Source organism: Acartia tonsa, chromosome 2 (assembly GCF_053477335.1).
Source record: "Acartia tonsa isolate MP-2025a chromosome 2, ASM5347733v1, whole genome shotgun sequence".
NCBI lineage: Eukaryota > Metazoa > Arthropoda > Copepoda > Calanoida > Acartiidae > Acartia > Acartia tonsa.
In genome coordinates, this window is record NC_137261.1 from 30,045,617 (window position 1) to 30,065,512 (window position 19,896).

At 32.3% G+C, this 19,896-nt stretch overlaps 1 protein-coding gene across 4 annotated transcripts in view; it reads right to left on the bottom strand.

Moving 5' to 3' along the window:
* Positions 1-19,896, bottom strand: part of mbl (splicing regulator muscleblind) — a 166,017-nt gene that overhangs the window by 143,382 nt on the left and 2,739 nt on the right. For all 4 annotated transcript variants that reach the window (XM_080150356.1, XM_080150358.1, XM_080150355.1 and 1 more), the window contains 2 exons: positions 9,483-9,629; positions 8,865-9,162 (listed from right to left, as the gene is read on the bottom strand). In XM_080150356.1, coding sequence (XP_080006482.1) covers positions 8,865-9,146 — 282 coding nt within the window. In that variant the 5' untranslated portion in view covers positions 9,147-9,162; positions 9,483-9,629. The remainder of the gene's footprint in view (positions 1-8,864; positions 9,163-9,482; positions 9,630-19,896) is intronic.

Sequence of the window (19,896 nt, forward strand, 5' to 3'; positions counted from 1 at the left end):
TGTAGGGTAGGGGGCAAAAAGGGGCATTTTTGTTGACCAGGGGGGGGCAAAATGGGGCATTTTTCCACATTTAGGGGGGGGCAGGGGGGGCGGTGGCTAGGGGGGGGCAGGGGGGGGCGTTTTGGTCGCTAGGGGGGGGCGATTGCCCCAAATGCCCCCTTCGGTTCGCACGCCACTGACACAGAGACACTTTTCTCTCTCTCTTTTGGTCTGTACACAGACACATACACACTCAAACACGCACACACATACTGACACAAAACTTGACTAATGCAATTTGAGCAACTAAAGTTTGGATTTTATTTGAATTTACTTAGATACATGTGTCATGTATAGTTTTACCATACATACATTTATATCAATGGATTTTTAGTAAAGAAGCTTCTATGCATGTTTTCATTTGATTATTTGTGCTACATCATTTTTATTTGTCCATTTAGATCTAACAAAACACAAGATGACACAACCACCTTTTTTTGTCTGTCCTTTGGGATCTCTCTTAAGAAACATTTTGGTTCTTCTCTTCTAGTTACTTTATTTAGAAATTAAGTGTCCCCTGGAGACTTAGGGTGCAGCTGTTTAACATATGATATAGAATCCTATAAAAATAGAATAACTACATACAAACAAACATTGCTCATGTTCACTTGATCATTGAAAATAAAAAGTTAGATTGAAATCTGGCAGCACAAATTGAATTTTCATATCAGTTCTACAATCTTTTAGGGGTAATTTGTAATCATTTCAGTAGGGGGAAAAAACACATTTTTTTATATACTTTTGGTAATAAGGGGTTAGAAAAAAAGTTTGCTGAAAAAATATTAAGGAACATCTACGATTAAGCATAGAAACTATGAAACAATAAAAAGGATATGCGGAAAGTGTCATGTGTGATGTCATAAAAATACGTCTATTATCCATCTTTTTTAAAGGGGTTTCCTTTCCAACTACTTCTCTCATCCTTCACCTTTAGACGCATTTTTATGACGTCTTACATGACACTGTCTGCATAATCCAATAAAAATAAACAAGAAGGTAAATTTTTGTATTCTAACCTTGTGGCACACGGACAGACAATAGTTGTAGTTCATACATTAGCTTTTTAAAAAGAAATATAAAGAAAACGTATTTTTACATAAAAGTACTTTGGCGTACTTTATAAAGTTCGAGAAAGGTTTTAGTTGGTTTGCTGATAAAATTCTCATCTACTAATCTCTTAAATTTAAATTTGGACGGGTGAAAGGAAACTAAATCTTATAATTAACAAGGAAGAAAAAATAAACGAAGCTTGCCAAATAGAACAAATGACCAAATGAGCATTAACATTAATAAGACTTACTGAATAGGCGTTAACGCTATCGTTTTGGATTAAATAAACATAAAAAATTCTCAATTCATATTTTTTAGACATAGAATATTTGCAGACTTTGTGTAAAGAAAAAAGTTTACATCCCCCGCCATTCTTCTAGAAATTGTCATTTTATTTTATTTACAACTGAGAGGAGAAAATGAGGTGAAAACTAGCTAGGCTTGTAAAAATAACTAGAATAACCAAGTTCCTAGGAAGAGTAGCTGGCTAATATTATTTCATTTTATAGTAGTTTTAAGGTAATAAATATGTTTGGTAATTATAAAATCAATCTTAAAAGTTACGGTTTTAAGGACAACACACATAAGTAACGAAGCACAAATAAATTATAGAAGACAAAGTCATTTATAGAGTAGAAGTCCAGTGGTTATGAGAATATACAAAAATTACTATATTTTTAAGGTTCATGCCTTTTGAAGCATGACAGACAGACGTGGAAAACAATGTTCGGAATAGATTCGCATATGGCATATAAATCTTCACTGAAAATGTAAGCTGTCTGTCTTAAATGGCAATTTTATTTGAATTTACTTAGATACATGTGTCATGTATAGTTTTACCATACATACATTTATATCAATGGATTTTTAGTAAAGAAGCTTCTTTGCATGTTTTCATTTGATTATTTGGGTTACATCATTTTTATTTGTCCATTAAGATCTAACAAAACACAAGATGACACAACCACCTTTTTTTGTCAGTCCTTTAGGATCTCACTTAAGAAACAATTTAATTCTTCTTTTCTAGTTACTTTATTTAGAAATTAAAGATGCCTCTGGAGACTTGGGGTGCAGCCGTTTTACATATGATATAGAATCCTGTATAAATAGAATAACTACATACAAACAAACATTACTCATGTTCACTTGATCATTGAAAATAAAAAGTTAGATTGAAATCTGGCAGCACAAATTGAATTTTCATATCAGTTCTACAATCTTTTAGGGGTAATTTGTAATCATTTTAGTAGGGGGAAAAAACACACTTTTTTATATACTTTTGATAATAAGGGGTTAGAAGAAAAAGTTTCCTGAAAAATATTAATGAACATCTACGATTAAGCATAGAAAAATAAACGACACATTACAAACTTTCCCGATTTTGTATTACTTTTGAGGAACATGATTCCAGTTACGTCATATTTTTCTTTCCCGAAAAAGGGAAGGGAGAAAGAAAAAAAAGGGAAGTGGGGAAGAAAAAAGAGATGGGAGAAAAGGGGGTTTTCCCCATCTCTTTTGAAGAGATTTTCTTCTCCCCTTCCCTTTTTCGGGAAAGAAAAATATGACGTAACTGGAATCATGTTCCTCAAAAGTAATACAAAATCGGGAAAGTTTGTAATGTGTCAAAATAAACTATAAAACAATAAAAAGGATATGCGGAAAGTGTCATGTGTGACGTTATAAAAATACGTCTATTCTCCATCTCTTTTTTAAGGGGTTTCCTTTCCCACTACTCCTCTCATTATTCCTCTTAAGACGTATTTTTATGACGTCTCACATGACACTTTCTGCATAATCCAATAAGAATAAACAAGAAGGTAAATTTTTGTATTCTAACCTTGTGGCACACGGACAGACACTAGTTGTAGAATACATTAGCTATTAAAAAAAATATCAAGAAAACGTATTTTTACATAAAAGTACTTTGGCGTACTTTAAAAAGTTCGAGAAAGGTTTTAGTTGGTTTGCTGATAAAATTCTCATCTACTAATCTCTTAAATTTGAATTTGGACAGGTGAAAGGAAACTAAATCTTATAATTAACAAGGATGAAAAAATAAACGAAGCTTGCCAAATAGGACAAATGACCAAATGAGCATTAACATTAATAAGACTTACTGAATAGGCGTTAACGCTATCGTTTTGGATTAGTTAAACAAAAAAATTCTTAATTCATATTTTTTAGATATAGAATATTTGCAGACTTTGTGTAAAGAAAAAAGTTTACATCCCCCGCCATTCTTCTAGAAATTGTCATTTTATTTTATTTACAACTGAGAGGAGAAAATGAGGTGAAAACTAGCTAGGCTTGTAAAAATAACTAGAATAACCAAGTTTCTAGGAAGAGTAGCTGGCTAATATTATTTCATTTTATAGTAGTTTTAAGGTAATAAATATGTTTGGTAATTATAAAATCATTCTTAAAAGTTACGGTTTTAAGGACAACACACATAAGTAACGAAGCACAAAAAAATTATAGAAGACAAAGTCATTTATAGAGTAGAAGTCCAGTGGTTATGAGAATATACAAAAATGACTATATTTTTAAGGTTTATGCCTTTTGAAGCATGACAGACAGACGTGGAAAACAATGTTCGGAATAGATTCGCATATGGCATATAAATCTTCACTGAAAATTTAAGCTGTCTGTCTTAAATGGCAATGGTAATCACATTTCTCCCATAGCATTACAAGTTTACAGACTGACAGACGGACAGGCAAATTAAATTATAAAGTAGCTTGGGTACAAAAAAAAGAGAAATGTAAAATGTAAAAAAGCACGGTGTGTCAGTTCTCTTCACATTTTTGCCAACAGTCGTCGCTAGAGGCTTGCCAGACTTATTTAAATCTCAGTTTCATCATTAGATGTCTGTCTGTCCGTCTGTATGAATGTTTGTCTGTCCGTCTGTATGAATGTTTGTCTGTCCGTCTGTATGTGTGGGTTGGATGATATACACATCAGAGGAACAAAATTACACAAGTCAAGAGAGATAACTTTATCAAATGGAAAATTAGTTAAAACACTTTTTACAGAAAAAGAAATATTTCAACATTTTTCAAATGTAAAACATTCTTTACAAGTTCCAGATGTTGTATTTTTGTATTTTCTTAGCAGTATTATATAAAGTTTTTTTTTTATCTAAAGCTTGAGATTTCAAGAACTACAGAACCGATTGAGTTCTTCATCTTAGATAAACTTTGCATTGTTCGATGGATTGTTTTCCATGGATTATTTATGTCATGGATTTTTTTTCTTTTGGCTATTTTTCTCAAAATAAGTACCCATAGCTGATAGGAGAAAAGCCAATTGCGACAAAAAAAAGGCTTTTAGAAGGGCATAAAAAGGCTACATTCAAGCCTATTTATGAACGCTTATTATCAAAAAAGAAGCATTTAGAAAAAAAAAATATCTAAGCTTGATAACAAAAATATTAAAGTATTAATCCTTTTTTGCTGATCTAATTTCTTAAAAGCATTACAGACTGACCAACATATGATCTTATTTATCAGATGAAACTCACAAACATCTTAGCTGTATGTCTATCTCATATACCAGCTGAATAAATTTTATTTTCTCCTTACGGCAGCCGGATAAGTATAAGTGAGTTGTAAACTAGCTACGCTGTAAATCAGAACCGCCCTCAAAAATGAATGCCCTAATTCATGTGTAGTGTAAACTTATAGGGATCTAAAGGGATAAGACAATAGGCTATAAATTTATGTACAATATACATATCACCAATGATAACACCAAAATTACCCCTTCTGTAGATTACAAATCAGTGGTCGAAACTTTGACCCCTCCCTCCCTGGTAAACTAAATATAGTGTTGTATGTACATGTGTAACTTGATGGTACCAACACATAATATACAATTATCTGACACAAATTTCATGCAATATTTCATTTACATGCCTATAGTTTGCTTCTTTTCAGTCCAGGGCTCGGCAGCCGGGCCTTGGCCACGACTACGCCTCAAATTAAACCCGCTTGTATGCAAAAAAGTGATAACAAAAAAATGTATTGTCTGTTTAGGAACAGGTTTTGATTTCCAGCTGAATTTTGAAGTTATAAGTTAACGATTTCACTGAGGCGCGGCCAGATTTTTAGCTTATTATACAAAATTTCCAAAACCTGGACTACCATGAATAATTTAAAAGAATATTTAATTTTTTGTTTGAACACCCTGTACAGTAATTCATTCTAATCATATATTTCTCTGTTTCATCCATCATATAATATAATGTTTACAGAGTGAACTTGAAAAAGCTTTTAAAATTTTATTAATTCTTATTTTTAATAAGAAACTATATTAGGTTTAAAATAATAAATAATTTAAATACTAAATGTTAGGGTAATAAAAATGTCAAAGAAAAAGCCAAAAAGTTTTTTTTGATCATCTAGCCTGTATAATTACATGAACAGGTCAAATTTAAAAATAGTTATTTATTGCGTCGTATTATACACAGTTTTCGGCGAATATTAAAATAAAATAGCCCCAGGGAGCCGATGTCCTGGGCTAACAAAACTGGTATTTTATTAAGATTTTTTTTTATTATTCTTGGAAAATTATCTGTAAATTGATACTATACATGATTTTTCAGTGTTGCTGATACCCGGTTCTAATCCTGCTGATATTAGTTAGTTTCGAATCAATACTAGAAAAAAATATTCTGCAGTGAAAAGTATTTTTTTTCTTCATGAGAACCCTGTATGAAACCAAACAAAAAGTGCAGAATATGTATTCATATGTATATATATTTGGGTATTCTTGTCTCCCAGATTTTATATAATTTTTTCCTTTTAATTTCTATTTCAGACATTGTTCTTTCTTTCACAACTTGAATTAAATGTCATGTGACTAATTTAGAAACAACAAATCTAAAAATAGCAAAAAATATGCATTTTACGAGCTTTTTGTTGTTGTTATAAACAAGAATTATTAATGCGATTGCAACTAAACCGTTGCTAGCATAAAAATTATTTATTTTCTTTAGAAAGTTATTTAAAAAGATAAAATGTTATCTGAAATTATACTACTTTGAAAACTATAATTTTTTAAACATTTTAGATGCAGTTTGTCCTCATCAAAACTTTTAAAGGTTGACAAAAATTCAATATTAATAATTATTAATTATCCTCCTTTAACTAGACAATAAATGTATAAGTATAGATGGGACAGCGGAAAGTGTCATGTGTGACGTCATAAAAACACCTCTAATTCCATCTCTTTTTTAGAGGTTTCCTTTTCAACTTCCTCTCTCATCCTTTATTTTTAGACGTATTCTTATGACGTCACACATGACACTTTCCGTATATCAATCTGAAAAAATATTACTTTGAAAATTAAACTTTTTTTAGAAATTTCAGATGCAGTTTTGCCCTTCTCAAAACCAGCCAACTTTTAAAGGTTCAGAAAAAATTCGGTACTATTAATAATTTTCAATTATCCTCCTTTCACTGGACAATAAATGTTTAAGTGTAGATGTAATATCTAGACAACTATATGGGTCAAGTGGTAGAGACCCTTTTAGTCTGCAAGCAAATTTTTCTGTTCTTTTTTATTTCCGACGCTATTGGCTGATTTCAAAGACCCAATGCAAAATCGGGATTGGACCCCCTCCCTGTGAACAGAGTTACATAACGCTCATTTCCCCTCTAATCTTTTACTAAATCAGTTGACTTGACAATTGAAATTGTTAAAGAAACATTGAAAATCTAATTGACCATGTCATTGTAAATTTTCTAACATGTGCTTTACAGGGAGTATTACGTTCAAAAGAAATGTTTTCTTCAAATCATTTGCCGGTATGCCTCCGAAACCGATTATTATCCGCTGGATTACAACCGGTTCTTAGACAACGAATATTGAAATAAAAAGCATAAAATAAAGCTTAATTTTTTCATTTTAATATCTGCGAAAGCTGTCTATAATACGATGCGATATATAACTATTCTCTTCATATCTAAAAAGTAAATCCGTTCTATTTATTTAAAAACATAAGTATGAAGTCTACAAAAACATATTTAACATATCATTGTAAAAGTCTTAACGAGCTCATTAAGTTTAAAGGTGCAAAAAATTGGCAGGGGGATAATTTTTGTAAACTTCCTGTTTTGTCTGAAGGTGCGAAAATAGTAAAAAAGGAAATCATATTTTTTAGGGCTCCGTTGTGACAAAATGTTTTAAAATAATGTGATTATTCTATTGGTATTTTATAGTTGTTGTAATACTTAATATTTAAAAACAAAAAATTGCAAGACTTTGTATGTTGCACCAGTTTTCATATACACTAATAAGGTATTACTCGCAGCTGGCTAAAATAACGATACCCCTGTCCACTCCCTTTACCCCATTCACTCCCCTCCTTTTAGATGAATAAGCTGTCCAATAAACGAGGACTATTTTAGCAACCTAAAGAGACAAATTTTCTCCTGTCATTATATCCAAGTATTCTATATACATTTAAAAATTGTTTTAACAATTTTTAATCTTAGTAAATTTTAAAAAAAGTAGAAGTCACGCGTCTGTCTATTTACTTTTACTTGCAGTGCTCTAAATACTTAAAATTTCTTCAGTACGAGCTAAAATTTGTCTACAAAATATATAAAGCTTTCACTAACTTAAAATAACTACATTTTTTACTTTTATTTGCTCTTGTGGCTGCAAAATTGCTCCTTTTTCATTAATTTGCTTTCAACTTGTCAAATTTCTGTACATATACATATAATCCATAAAAGTAATAGGATGTCTGTCCGTATTGAATGATTTTGCTAACCGCTGAGCCGTTATGGTTCTCCTTTACAATTTAGCTTTAGGTCCTGGGAAGGTTTATTTTAGGAGAGGTAGAATAAAATGACACCCTCTTCCCACCCCTTCCAAAAATTGTAGCCATAAGTATTTATTTTCTCGACTGAACCAGTTTAACCCATCTGAGAAAGTTCTCACTTATTTTAACTTTTATTTGCAAGCAATGATAAAATCCTTTATTTTTACATATATAACATATTTATTTTGAAAACAAGTTGATTTGTGACTTTGGAAAGGTATTTAAATGCGTTTTCACTTTTCAGGGGGGAAAATGTTATGTCGTTATGAAATATTTGTCCCTGAAATACAGGTTTCTTTTGAGTGATGTTTATGTTTGGTATAATTGGGTTGAAATTTTCAGTTTATGTCTTATTCTTAGCTAACATTTACATATAACTTATTGTTGTATCCAGTAGGAGGGTAGAAAATAAGGTAAAGGGGGAATGTTTTCTTAGCGTGCTACAAGTTTCACTTTATTGGAGTACATGATAATCTGGTGTAAGATCCAAGTAATAATAATTCCATTTTCATGGGTTATTACATTGTCGACGGATAACAATTTTTAGAAATAACTAGGCTGATAGGTTATCATTAGCATTGCTAATTGAACTAATATACTTGTCAACATTACAAATATAGATGTATAACCCAGACAACTAACTGGATCCAGTGTTTGGGACCTTTTTCGTCTTCTAGCAATATGCTTTTTGCTCTTTTGTAGCGACTTGATTGTGTTCATTTTTCCGACGCTATTGGTATATATTCAAAGACCCAATTGAAAGTCAGCCCCAGTGTTCACGGGGTGGGAACAAACAGTTATTTAACCCCTTCCCCCTCTATTGTTTTAGTTTAATATAATAACCAACATTTACAAATAATATCACCATGTAACTTATGTGATGGGAGGATGACCTAAAGTTCATAAGATAAAAACAGAAAAGTGAAACTAAATTAAAAGATCTTACCTTAATACTGTCGTAGCAGGCGGTCACACGACCATTCTGCACCTCCACATTGGGCGGCGGGTGTGCGAACTTACATTCGCCGTCCGGACGGGAGCATTTCTGGCGCTGGAACTCCCTACACACCTCCAGCTGCAGCCAGCGCGAATCTTTCTGGTTCAGCAGGCTGTTGACGTTCAGCATGGTGATGGGGGCGCCGGCACCAGCCCCGGACACAGCCGCTGCTGCCGGGCTGGTGGTCATGTAGTTGGGGTAGGACATGATCGCCGGCGAGGGAACGGACATGTAGGGGTTCCAGTTCCTACAGTACAGTCACATTAATTCTTGTAATTTCAGAAAATAAAAAATACTTTTAAAAAATGCTATGGTAAAAAGCAGGGCTAGGAGGAAGCAATGAACCGCCAATTGTTGGTGCCCAATAAATTCTACGGGTTGCCAAATAAGGTTATTAGGTTTAGTTTAGACACCAGCCTTTCTCAAGTCGGTTTTCTTGCAGCATATGTATGGCTTATGCGCGGCTGTCTAACATTTATTTTTGGCAAATAGCTTTTGGACAAAAGGTTGTTTGCCATTTTTCAACATTATAGCCATTATGAAATTACAAGAGTAAATGTGTTGTGCCTGTCAATGTTGTATGTATATGTTAACGGTGGGGGTGTAATGTTGGAGTTGGCGTCGGACAACACTGGGGGAGAATAGTGGTCAATGGTGGGGAATTTAGGTTAACAGGGAATTCAACAAAAAAACAGACTGCAGGTTCGAGTCTCTCTAAGAATTATTAATATGCCAAAAACTGTATATACATAGATCTAACTTTTCTTATAGAAATACAAACACAATATAAGGAATAAAACAACATAAAAATAACAAGCAAAAATGGCTTCGAAACCGATTGATATCCGCTGGATTATAACCGGTTCTCAGGCATACTTAAAAACATGTATAAAATTGTGTTACAGATAATTTTCCACGGATACTAAAACAAATGTTATAAATTATTTTGTTATACCGGGCCTCCGGCGCCCCAGAGCTAACAAAACTGGTTTAAATCGCTTAAAAATAATTTTCATCTGCGTAAAGCTGTCTTTCAATAACAATTATCTTATCGTGTTATAGACAGTTTTTTTTACAGAAAGAAAAAAATATATTTAAAGATGGAAACCTTTTAAAACGAATCTTGAATAAAAAGCATTAATGCGATTTTTTATAAGGTTTGAAATATTTGAAAATGGGCATATTTGTAAACATAATATGCATTGTATATGATCTTAAATGCATCCCTAGAGATATCCTAGTTTAAGCTCGAGTGTCCAATAATTTCCGCAAAAATATATCCTTGTATAATAGTGACAGAATCTCTGTTTTTTTTACCGAAGAATCTCGCTAACCGGTGAACCGATATGGCTATCCTCTTTTGGGACCTGAATATGATTTAAAACTATAGGCCTTTAGGGGTGTAGCCGCTAGTATTTGATATTTTAGAGAAGAAAAAAATTTTTATAAAATGTTTTTAGAATTAAAAGTTCGTTTAAATAGATTCTTCAATCAAAGGCGTGCAGAGTTTCACCCCCTGGAAAATTTACACCCATTGGTGTCTATCCCCCTACACCCCTCTTGTTGTCCTTAACACCCCCCTGTAAGAGATTCAAGTTTAAGGGGGATGTCAGAAATTGGGGGGGGGGGGGGAGGGGGAGATGGTTGCTAAATTTTCGGGTACGCTTTGTTAACCCCCTGGCAAAAAAATTGCACCCCAATGTCGCCAATTCCATATGTCAAATTAGATTTATCGTGCATTTAGATTTTGCAAATATGATTTTTGCTAATATTAAATATTGAAAACAATTTACTACTTAGAATTTAGGGATCATGATGAATTTTTTCAGTACTATAGCTCAGGGACAACCAAGCTTTTCATTGTGAGGGAAGTAAAATAAGTATTTTAAAGTAAACTAGCGGCTTCGCCCCTAGCCTCTAGGGGCTTTACCCCAAGAGGTTTGATTAAACCAATTTTTCGTATTTTAGATTTAAAAGAAAAATTAAAAAAAAATTCCTAGGGGGGGGGGAGATTTTTTTTTTTTTTTTTGGGGGGGGGGGGCGAGTAGTCGACCTAACTATTTTAATTTTAGTTTTAAAAAGAAAAAAAATATTTTTTTTGGGGGGGGGGTATTTTCATTTCTTGGGGGGGGTTAGGGGTGTCCCACCCCCCAAGAAAATAGTTATAAACCTTCCCGGGACCTATGAGAAGCTACCCTGTAAAGGAGAACCCGATCCGTTCAGCGGTTAGCGAGATCCTTCGCTACAAACAAACAAACACACAAACAAACAGACATCGTTCTACTTTGTATTATAAATATTAGGGGGGTAAAATGAGGGGTTTTAAAGTTTATGGGGGGTAAACACACCTTTACCCAAACCCTTGAACGTATCTGCCATGGCTAGCAAATTAAGAAAAAAACTTATATTTATGCAGAATTGATAGTTTCCCCTAGGCTTGGCATAATACGCCTGGACTGAGTGTAGGGCATAGTAATGAGACTACATGCATTTACACAAGTAATTCTAGGATCAGGGGAAACTTTTATGGAAAACATTTAATAGAATTTACAGTATGGCTTCGAAACCGATTAATATCCAATGGATTAGCACAGGTATAAAGCTATAATACAACAAATCATGTAAAGTAGCGTATTATAAACAGTTTTCTATAAATATTAATACCATTTTTGTTAGCCAAAGCCTTTGGAAGATGAAAGTCGCTCAAAAAATCTCCACGTGACGTCATAAAAATGATGGATTATCCATCTCTTTTTAGGGGTTTTCTTTCCCACTCCTCCTCTCACTTTTATGACGTCATAATTTTTTTCAGCAACTTTCTTTATCTTTAGCCTTTGGCTGATCGTAGCTAACAAAGCTGTTTTTAATCTTATATTTTTTTATTTTAATATGCTCGGAAAGCTGTCTATAATAGACGTGATAAATAACTAATAAAATAGTATTTTTAAAGAAATCTGTGCTGTTCTTGTTGATATAAAGATAACATTTGAGAGAAGATAAATTAAATTTTTAAGATAATTTATTTATCCTAATTATTGTCATAATTTATTTAAAGAATACTTGTCAATCTCATTATATTTGTACATAATTGCATTTGTCTTAATTGTATGCAACAAGTACACTTACAACCAAATATTTATCATCTTAATCACCCTTTTCTTACTTGCATATTAAGAGATATAAGTTTTCCGGAATTGTAATGTAGGGAGTAGATTTGAAATCTGCATCAAATTTTAAGGATTTTTTATAAAATTCGTTTTTTGTAAAATTCTTTATCTAAAAGCGGAAATACAAATTAAGTTAAGGGGGGGGGAAGTTCTGACACTTTTGCGTAAACAGTGATTATAGGCTTTGTCTTTGGAGATAATGGATAGGTTATTTGGCAAAAAAGTTTCCTTTTGGGATGTAGTTTTCCTATTTTTAAAAAAAATTTGGATTCGGCCTCCAGGTTCCGGTACTCCAGGCCTCCAGGTGGATTCTGGACAGGTAAAAAAAAAAAATTCAAGATAGAACAAAACTTATTTAACAAAAGTTGGTACTTTATGGATGGTATGAACTAATTTGAAGAAATTTTTGAAATCGGGCTCCAGGTTCTGGTACTGCAGGCCTCCAGGTGGATCCTGGACAGGTTAAAAATTGAAAATTTTTAATTTTAAAGTTAGAACAAAACTTATAAAACAAAAGTGGCTTTTTTTTAGATGGTATTAACTAATCTGAAGAAAATTTTGAAATCGGGCTCCAGGTTCAGGTGCTGCAGGCCTCCAGGTGGATCCTGGACAGGTAAAAATTGAAAATTTTTACTTTAAAAGTTAGAACAAAACTTATTTAACAAAAGTGGCTTCTTTATGGATGGTATGAACTAATTTGAAGAAAATTTTGAAATCGGGCTCCAGGTTCAGGTGCTGCAGGCCTCCAGGTGGATCCTGGACAGGTAAAAATTGAAAATTTTTACTTTAAAAGTTAGAACAAAACTTATTTAACAAAAGTGGCTTCTTTATAGATGGTATGAACTAATTTCAAGAAAATTTTGAAATCGGGCTCCAGGTTCAGGTGCTGCAGGCCTCCAGGTGGATCCTGGACAGGTAAAAATTGAAAATTTTTACTTTAAAAGTTAGAACAAAACTTATTTTACAAAAGTGGCCTCTTTATAGATGGTATTAACTAATCTGAAGAAAATTTTGATATCGGGCTCCAGGTTCAGGTGCTGCAGCCTCCAGGTGAATCCTGGACAGGTAAAAGTTAAAAAATTTTTACTTTAAAAGTTAGAACAAAACTTATTTTACAAAAGTGGCTTCGTTATAGATGGTATTAACTAATCTGAAGAAAATTTTGATATCGGGCTCCAGGTTCAGGTGCTGCAGGCCTCCAGGTGGATCCTGGACAGGTAAAAGTTAAAAATTTTTACTTTAAAAGTTAAAAAAACTTATTTAACAAAAGTGGCTTCTTTATAGATGGTATTAACTAATCTGAAGAAAATTTTGAAATCGAGCTCCAGGTTCAGATACTGCAGGCCTCCAGGTGGATCCTGGACAGATAAACAGTAATTTTTTACTTTAAAAGTTAGAACAAAACTTATTCAACAAAAGTGGCTTCTTTAAAGATGGTAAGAACTATTTTGAAGAAAATTTTGAAATCGGGCTCCAGGTTCAGGTACTGCAGGTCTCCAGGTAGATCCTGGACAGGTAAAAATTGAAAATTTTTACTTTAAAAGTTAGAACAAAACTTATTTAACAAAAGTGGCTTCTTTATGGATGGTATGAACTAATTTGAAGAAAATTTTGAAATCGGGCTCCAGGTTCAGGTGCTGCAGGCCTCCAGGTGGATCCTGGACAGGTAAAACCTGAAATTTTTTTCTATTAAAGTTAGAACAAAACTTATTGAACAAAAGTTGAAACTTTATGGATGGTATTAAATACTCTAAAGAAAAATTTGAAATTGGGCTCCAGGTTCAGGTACTGCAGGCCACCAGGTAGATCCTGGACATGTAAAAATTGAATTTTTTTACTTTAAAAGTTAGATCAAAACTTATTTTACAAAAGTTGATACTTTATGGATGGTATTAACTAATTTGAAGAAAATTTTGAAATTGGGCTCCAGGTTCAGGTACTGCAGGCCTCCAGGTGGATCCTGGACAGGTAAAAACTGAAAATTTAGAAAAAATATTGCTACTTTGAGTTTGGTATTAATTAATTGACATGAAAAAGTTTAATTTTTACCTGTCCAGGATCCACCTGGAGGCCTGCAGTACCTGAAATTGGCACCCGATTTCAAAATTTTCTTCAAATTACTTCCTACCATCTATAAAGAAGCCACTTTTGTTAAATAAGTTATGTTCTAACTTTTAAAGTAAAAATTGAAATTTTTACCTGTCCAGGATCCACCTGGAGGCCTGCAGCACCTGAACCTGGAGCCCGATTTCAAAATTTTCTTCAGATTAGTTAATACCATCTATAAAGAAGCCACTTTTGTTAAATAAGTTTTGTTCTAACTTTTAAAGTAAAAATTTCAGTTTTTACCTGTCCAGGATCCACCTGGAGGCCTGCAGTACCTGAACCTGGAGCCCTATTTCAAAATTTTCTTCAAATTAGTTCAAACCATCTATAAAGAAGCCACTTTTGTTAAATAGTTTTGTTCTAACTTTTAAATTAAAAATTTTCAATTTTTACCTGTCTAGGATCCACCTGGAGGCCTGCAGCACCTGAACCTGGAGCCCGATTTCAAAAAATTTTCAATTTTTACCTGTCCAGGATCCACCTGGAGGCCTGCAGCACCTGAACCTGGAGCCCAATTTCAAAATTTTCTTTAGATTAGTTAATACCATCTATAAAGAAGCCACTTTTGTTAAATAAGTTTTGTTCTAACATTTAAAGTAAAAATTTTCAATTTTTACCTGTCCAGGATCCACCTGGAGGCCTGCAGCACCTGAACCTGGAGCCCGATTTCAAAATTTTCTTTAAATTAATTCATACCATCCATAAAGAAGCCACTTTTGTTTTATAAGTTTTGTTCTAACTTTAAAAGTAAAAATTTTCAATTTTTACCTGTCCAGGATCCACCTGGAGGCCTGCAGCACCTGAACCTGGAGCCCAATTTCAAAATTTTCTTTAGATTAGTTAATACCATCTATAAAGAAGCCACTTTTGTTAAATAAGTTTTGTTCTAACATTTAAAGTAAAAATTTTCAATTTTTACCTGTCCAGGATCCACCTGGAGGCCTGCAGCACCTGAACCTGGAGCCCGATTTCAAAATTTTCTTTAAATTATTTCATACCATCCATAAAGAAGCCACTTTTGTTTTATAAGTTTTGTTCTAACTTTTAAAGTAAAAATTTTCAATTTTTACCTGTCCAGGATCCACCTGGAGGCCTGCAGCACCTGAACCTGGAGCCCGATTTCAAAATTTTCTTCAGATTAGTTAATACCATCTAAAAAAAAGCCACTTTTGTTTTATAAGTTTTGTTCTAACTTTAAAATTAAAAATTTTCAATTTTTACCTGTCCAGGATCCACCTGGAGGCCTGCAGTACCAGAACCTGGAGCCCGATTTCAAAAATTTCTTCAAATTAGTTCATACCATCCATAAAGTACCAACTTTTGTTAAATAAGTTTTGTTCTATCTTGAATTTTGTTTTTTTACCTGTCCAGAATCCACCTGGAGGCCTGGAGTACCGGAACCTGGAGGCCGAATCCAAATTTTTTTTAAAAATAGGAAAACTACATCCCAAAAGGAAACTTTTTTGCCAAATAACCTATCCATTATCTCCAAAGACAAAGCCTATAATCACTGTTTACGCAAAAGTGTCAAAACTTCCCCCCCCCTTAATTTTGGCATCTGTGATTGGTGGATTTAAAAAATCTGCGCTCTGATTGGATGTCGTACATCATTCAACCAATTAGAGCGCAGGTAGTTTAAAATCCACCTATCATATTGGTCAAAATTAATTAACTTAAAATGTATTTTCGCTTTTAGATAAAGAATTTTACAAAAAACGAATTTTATAAAAAATCCTTAAAATTTGATGCAGATTTCAAATCTACTCCCTACATTAAAATTCCGGAAAACTTATATCTCTTATTGCTTATGTGCCTATCTTGTAACAAGGATAGGTAAATGCAAGATATACAAATCATTTTGAAAAAAATGTTACTCAAAAAATTTTAAAAATATGTTGAAAAAAACATTTATTTCATTTAGGAATCCATATATATTTATATTATCATTTATTACCAAGTTCTGATTAATGATTTAATCTCTTCTTACAAAAATATAGAAAACTCTCCATTTAGTCACTGTGATTGAATTTACTTAGCAAGGTTAGAAAGTCACTATGACTTGATTTGATATTATTTTTCGCATTGTATTATACACAGCTTTCCGCGGATATTAAAATGAAAAATTATAATTAAAATCAGTTTTGTTAGACCAGAGGAGCCGAAGAGCCAGGCAAACAAAACTGTTATAAATTTTATGATATATTCGTGGTAAATTATTTGTAATACGAAGCTATACATGATTTTTAAGTAAGGCTTAGAACTGCTTCTAATCCAGAAAATATTAATTTGTTTCTAAGCCATACTGGAAAAGACCCTACCAAGAAAATCCAAAACTATACTTTGGCAAATATCAAAAAATTTTGCAAATCTACTTTGGCTGTCCAAACAAAGAAGGTTCTGATGTACCTTTTTAACAATTCTTCAAGCATTTATTCTTTCAAAAAGTTTTGGTGCTGTGTGCTCTCTACTTCTATTGCATTATGTAAATTTTAAATTACCATCCCCCCATACTGTATGGATGAAGGGGGTTGGGTTGAATAGGACAATAATAAGATTGGTACCTTTTATAGTTACTTCTATCTACAGAGCAACTTTAATAGGGGCGAAGAAAGGGACACATCCAATTCCCTTATCACTATGGAAAATTTATCAAAATGTTCAACAACAAATATTGAACAAAATAAAAGACATCATCTGCCAAATTTAAATAATTAATTTGAGACAGAAAAAAGCCAATCCCAGAAAACTCGTAATCAACACACCCATTATCCATCCCACTTATTTGGTTTGAAAAGTGTAATATTGTAGGTGGTTACAAAGTGTGAATGATATTTAGAAATCATATGATGCATACACTCTTAAAAATCTACCAAAAAAGAAGCAAAAAATATATGTTTATTTCAGATTTTACAAAAAAAATAAAAAAAACCAATTTTTGGACTATGATTTCCCATTAACAGAACAAGTTTAAAGTGTCTTATTTTAAATGAATAAATTTGGCAGGTTTTTTTTAGAGTGCCTGGATGAATTGATGTATGTATGAATGGTAGGATGTGTTTTGTGTATATTCTGCATATTTTATCAATGCAATGCATTTATTTTCATTCAACAAATAATCACACACCCTCACACCTGTAAAAAGTAAAATCTGCCTTTTAAATATTGTTAAAATTTATGCATATTTCTAAATTTTTGGCACTAAAAATCTAAAATAAATATTAAAAGATGTAAATAATACATATCTAACACAATACTAATTAGTGGTAAAGCAAATCCAATTAAAAGCAAAAGTTTAAGTTACAAAAAATCTAGTTTAAAAAGAAAGTTGTGATGTAATCTTTTATTTTTATTTTAAAATCTTAACTTATGTGCATATTTCAGGCCATGGTAACTATATCTTTTATCTACTTAATTTTAAAATAATCTCTTTCTTATCAACATATGTATATAAAATATTAGAATGCTACTTTCATAATTTGTAAAAACTTTTGATTAAAGAATGGTGTATTAAATCATGAGGTTAGCTAAAATACAACCATGATGAGAATATCAGGGACGTCCAAGCTTATTTTGAGTGAGGTTATCGAATGGGGTATTCCTGTCCAGTTTTTTGTTTAGGAATGAATATTTCTTACCCGAGGGAATAAATGATGGACCGATAGGTCATCATTTATTCATTCCTAAACAAAAAACTGGACAGGAATATCTTTCTCATTTAAACAAAAAACTCATTTTTTTATGCTAAAATGTGGTTTAATTTTGGTTTTTAATTTTCATTTATTTCCCGGCTATGATCATTTTCTTTCTTTTAGTAATTAATAAAAATTATAAAATCTTCCAAAAAAAATTAAAAATCTTCTAAAATCATACCAGGGATATAAATGATGTTGAAGAATGTCTTTTTTATATAAATCTAGTGAGCAAGTTATTCGCACAAGTGGCTAAACAAATTTACAGGATGGATAAAATCAGAAAAAAAGGAATAAGTTAAAGTGCAAAATAAAAGATCTTTTTATAAATATACACAGACAATGCATTATTAATTAAAACAAAGAAATATTTTGACGAGTTTTGACAATACAAACTTTTAAACAACCTAACCAAAATGTCATACTGTAATATTGCAATACATTACAAAAAAAATTCTTGTCTTTTTTAATTCATCAAATGCGTTGTTAGCTTTGCAATTCTATTAAATTTATTGACTAGGCAAGATGAAGATGAAATTTAAATATCCATTTATTCTGTGTTAAATAGAGAAACAGATATGCAAAGATTTTTACTTATTTTACATATTGCATCTAGAGGATGCAAATTTTCTTTGGTTTTGTGAAAATTTTACCTAGGATTCTCAATACAACAAAGTATAATCTCCCCCCCCCACCCCCTACCAGTACACACTGTGCTATGAATGTAAGAAGTTTAAGGTAATATTAAAGTCTAAATAAATAATCTATTAATTGATTTACCGTTAATGAAATGGAAATGTTATACATGTTTGCTAACTTCATGCAATAAAATACAATGTTTAGAGTAACAGAGCAGGAAGGAAAGGACCATTGAGCTCTTTATTGCACTAGTCCCCAAAGTTTTCTTATTCACTGGCTCAACAACTTGAATTTTGATTGGTTGATCCAAAGAGCGCAGACATTTCAACTAATAATTGTTATCAATAGAAGGGTTAATTTTTTTTTTATCGGCCTCTGTCTTGTTCCCAAAGATCCTCGATAACCATGAATAAGTGAATGGTGTTTCAAAACAAAGTTAGATAAAAAATACATAAAACGATTAGATAATTTCTTTCATAAAACAACACTTTTACAGTTTACAGCTATTCTCATCAAAAAAACACTTTATTTCAACATTCCTTGTTTTTAAGCACAGTGTGCCCGTTTGGGCATATTTAATCTGAAAGTATTCATGTGCACAAACTCTTATATAAAAGATTTTAAATATTGCATGGGAAAGAAGGAGAAAGAATCGCATTTCATATCTAAATGGGCCGTGTGTATATTATCACAATCGATATACTATTACATGGATGTTGCATCATATTTTTATATGGAAAAGTTTGCAGCAGGCTATAGAAAAATATCTTCCTTCCACAACCACTCCCTCCTATTGTGTGAACGAACTGACTAATAAATGAGGTCAATATATGCAAGCAAAATTTAAAAAATTTCCCAAGTCAATGCATCCACGTATATCCTATATCCATTATTGTCATTTTTAGCCTAATAAAATTTGAAACACAAGGTATTTATGAAATATCACAGACGATTAAAAAAAAAGCTGTAGGAAAAAAAGTTTTTGCCCACCAAAAGTTTGCAACACGTTTCTCTGGCAAGTTTTAAGATGAAATTTCGCCAGTATAGAAGTTTAAAATTGATCCTGATTAAACATTATCAGAGATAAAGATATAAGTAGTAAAGTTTTTAGACATTTTCATAACCACGATGGCTCAAAAACTTTGGATACTTTTATTGAATTGTGATGTTTGGTTTCAGACTAATAGTGTCCAAACTTAAAAACCATACAGGTAAATTACAGGGGATCTACACTAATTTATCATCCATTGTCTTATCCCTTATGATCCCTGTCTTAAATCACACACTTTCGAACACCAATAAAAAAAGAACCAACAATTTATTTATTCAAAACATTGTTTGGCTAAACTAATTTTGTAGTTTTCAATAAAATTATTATCT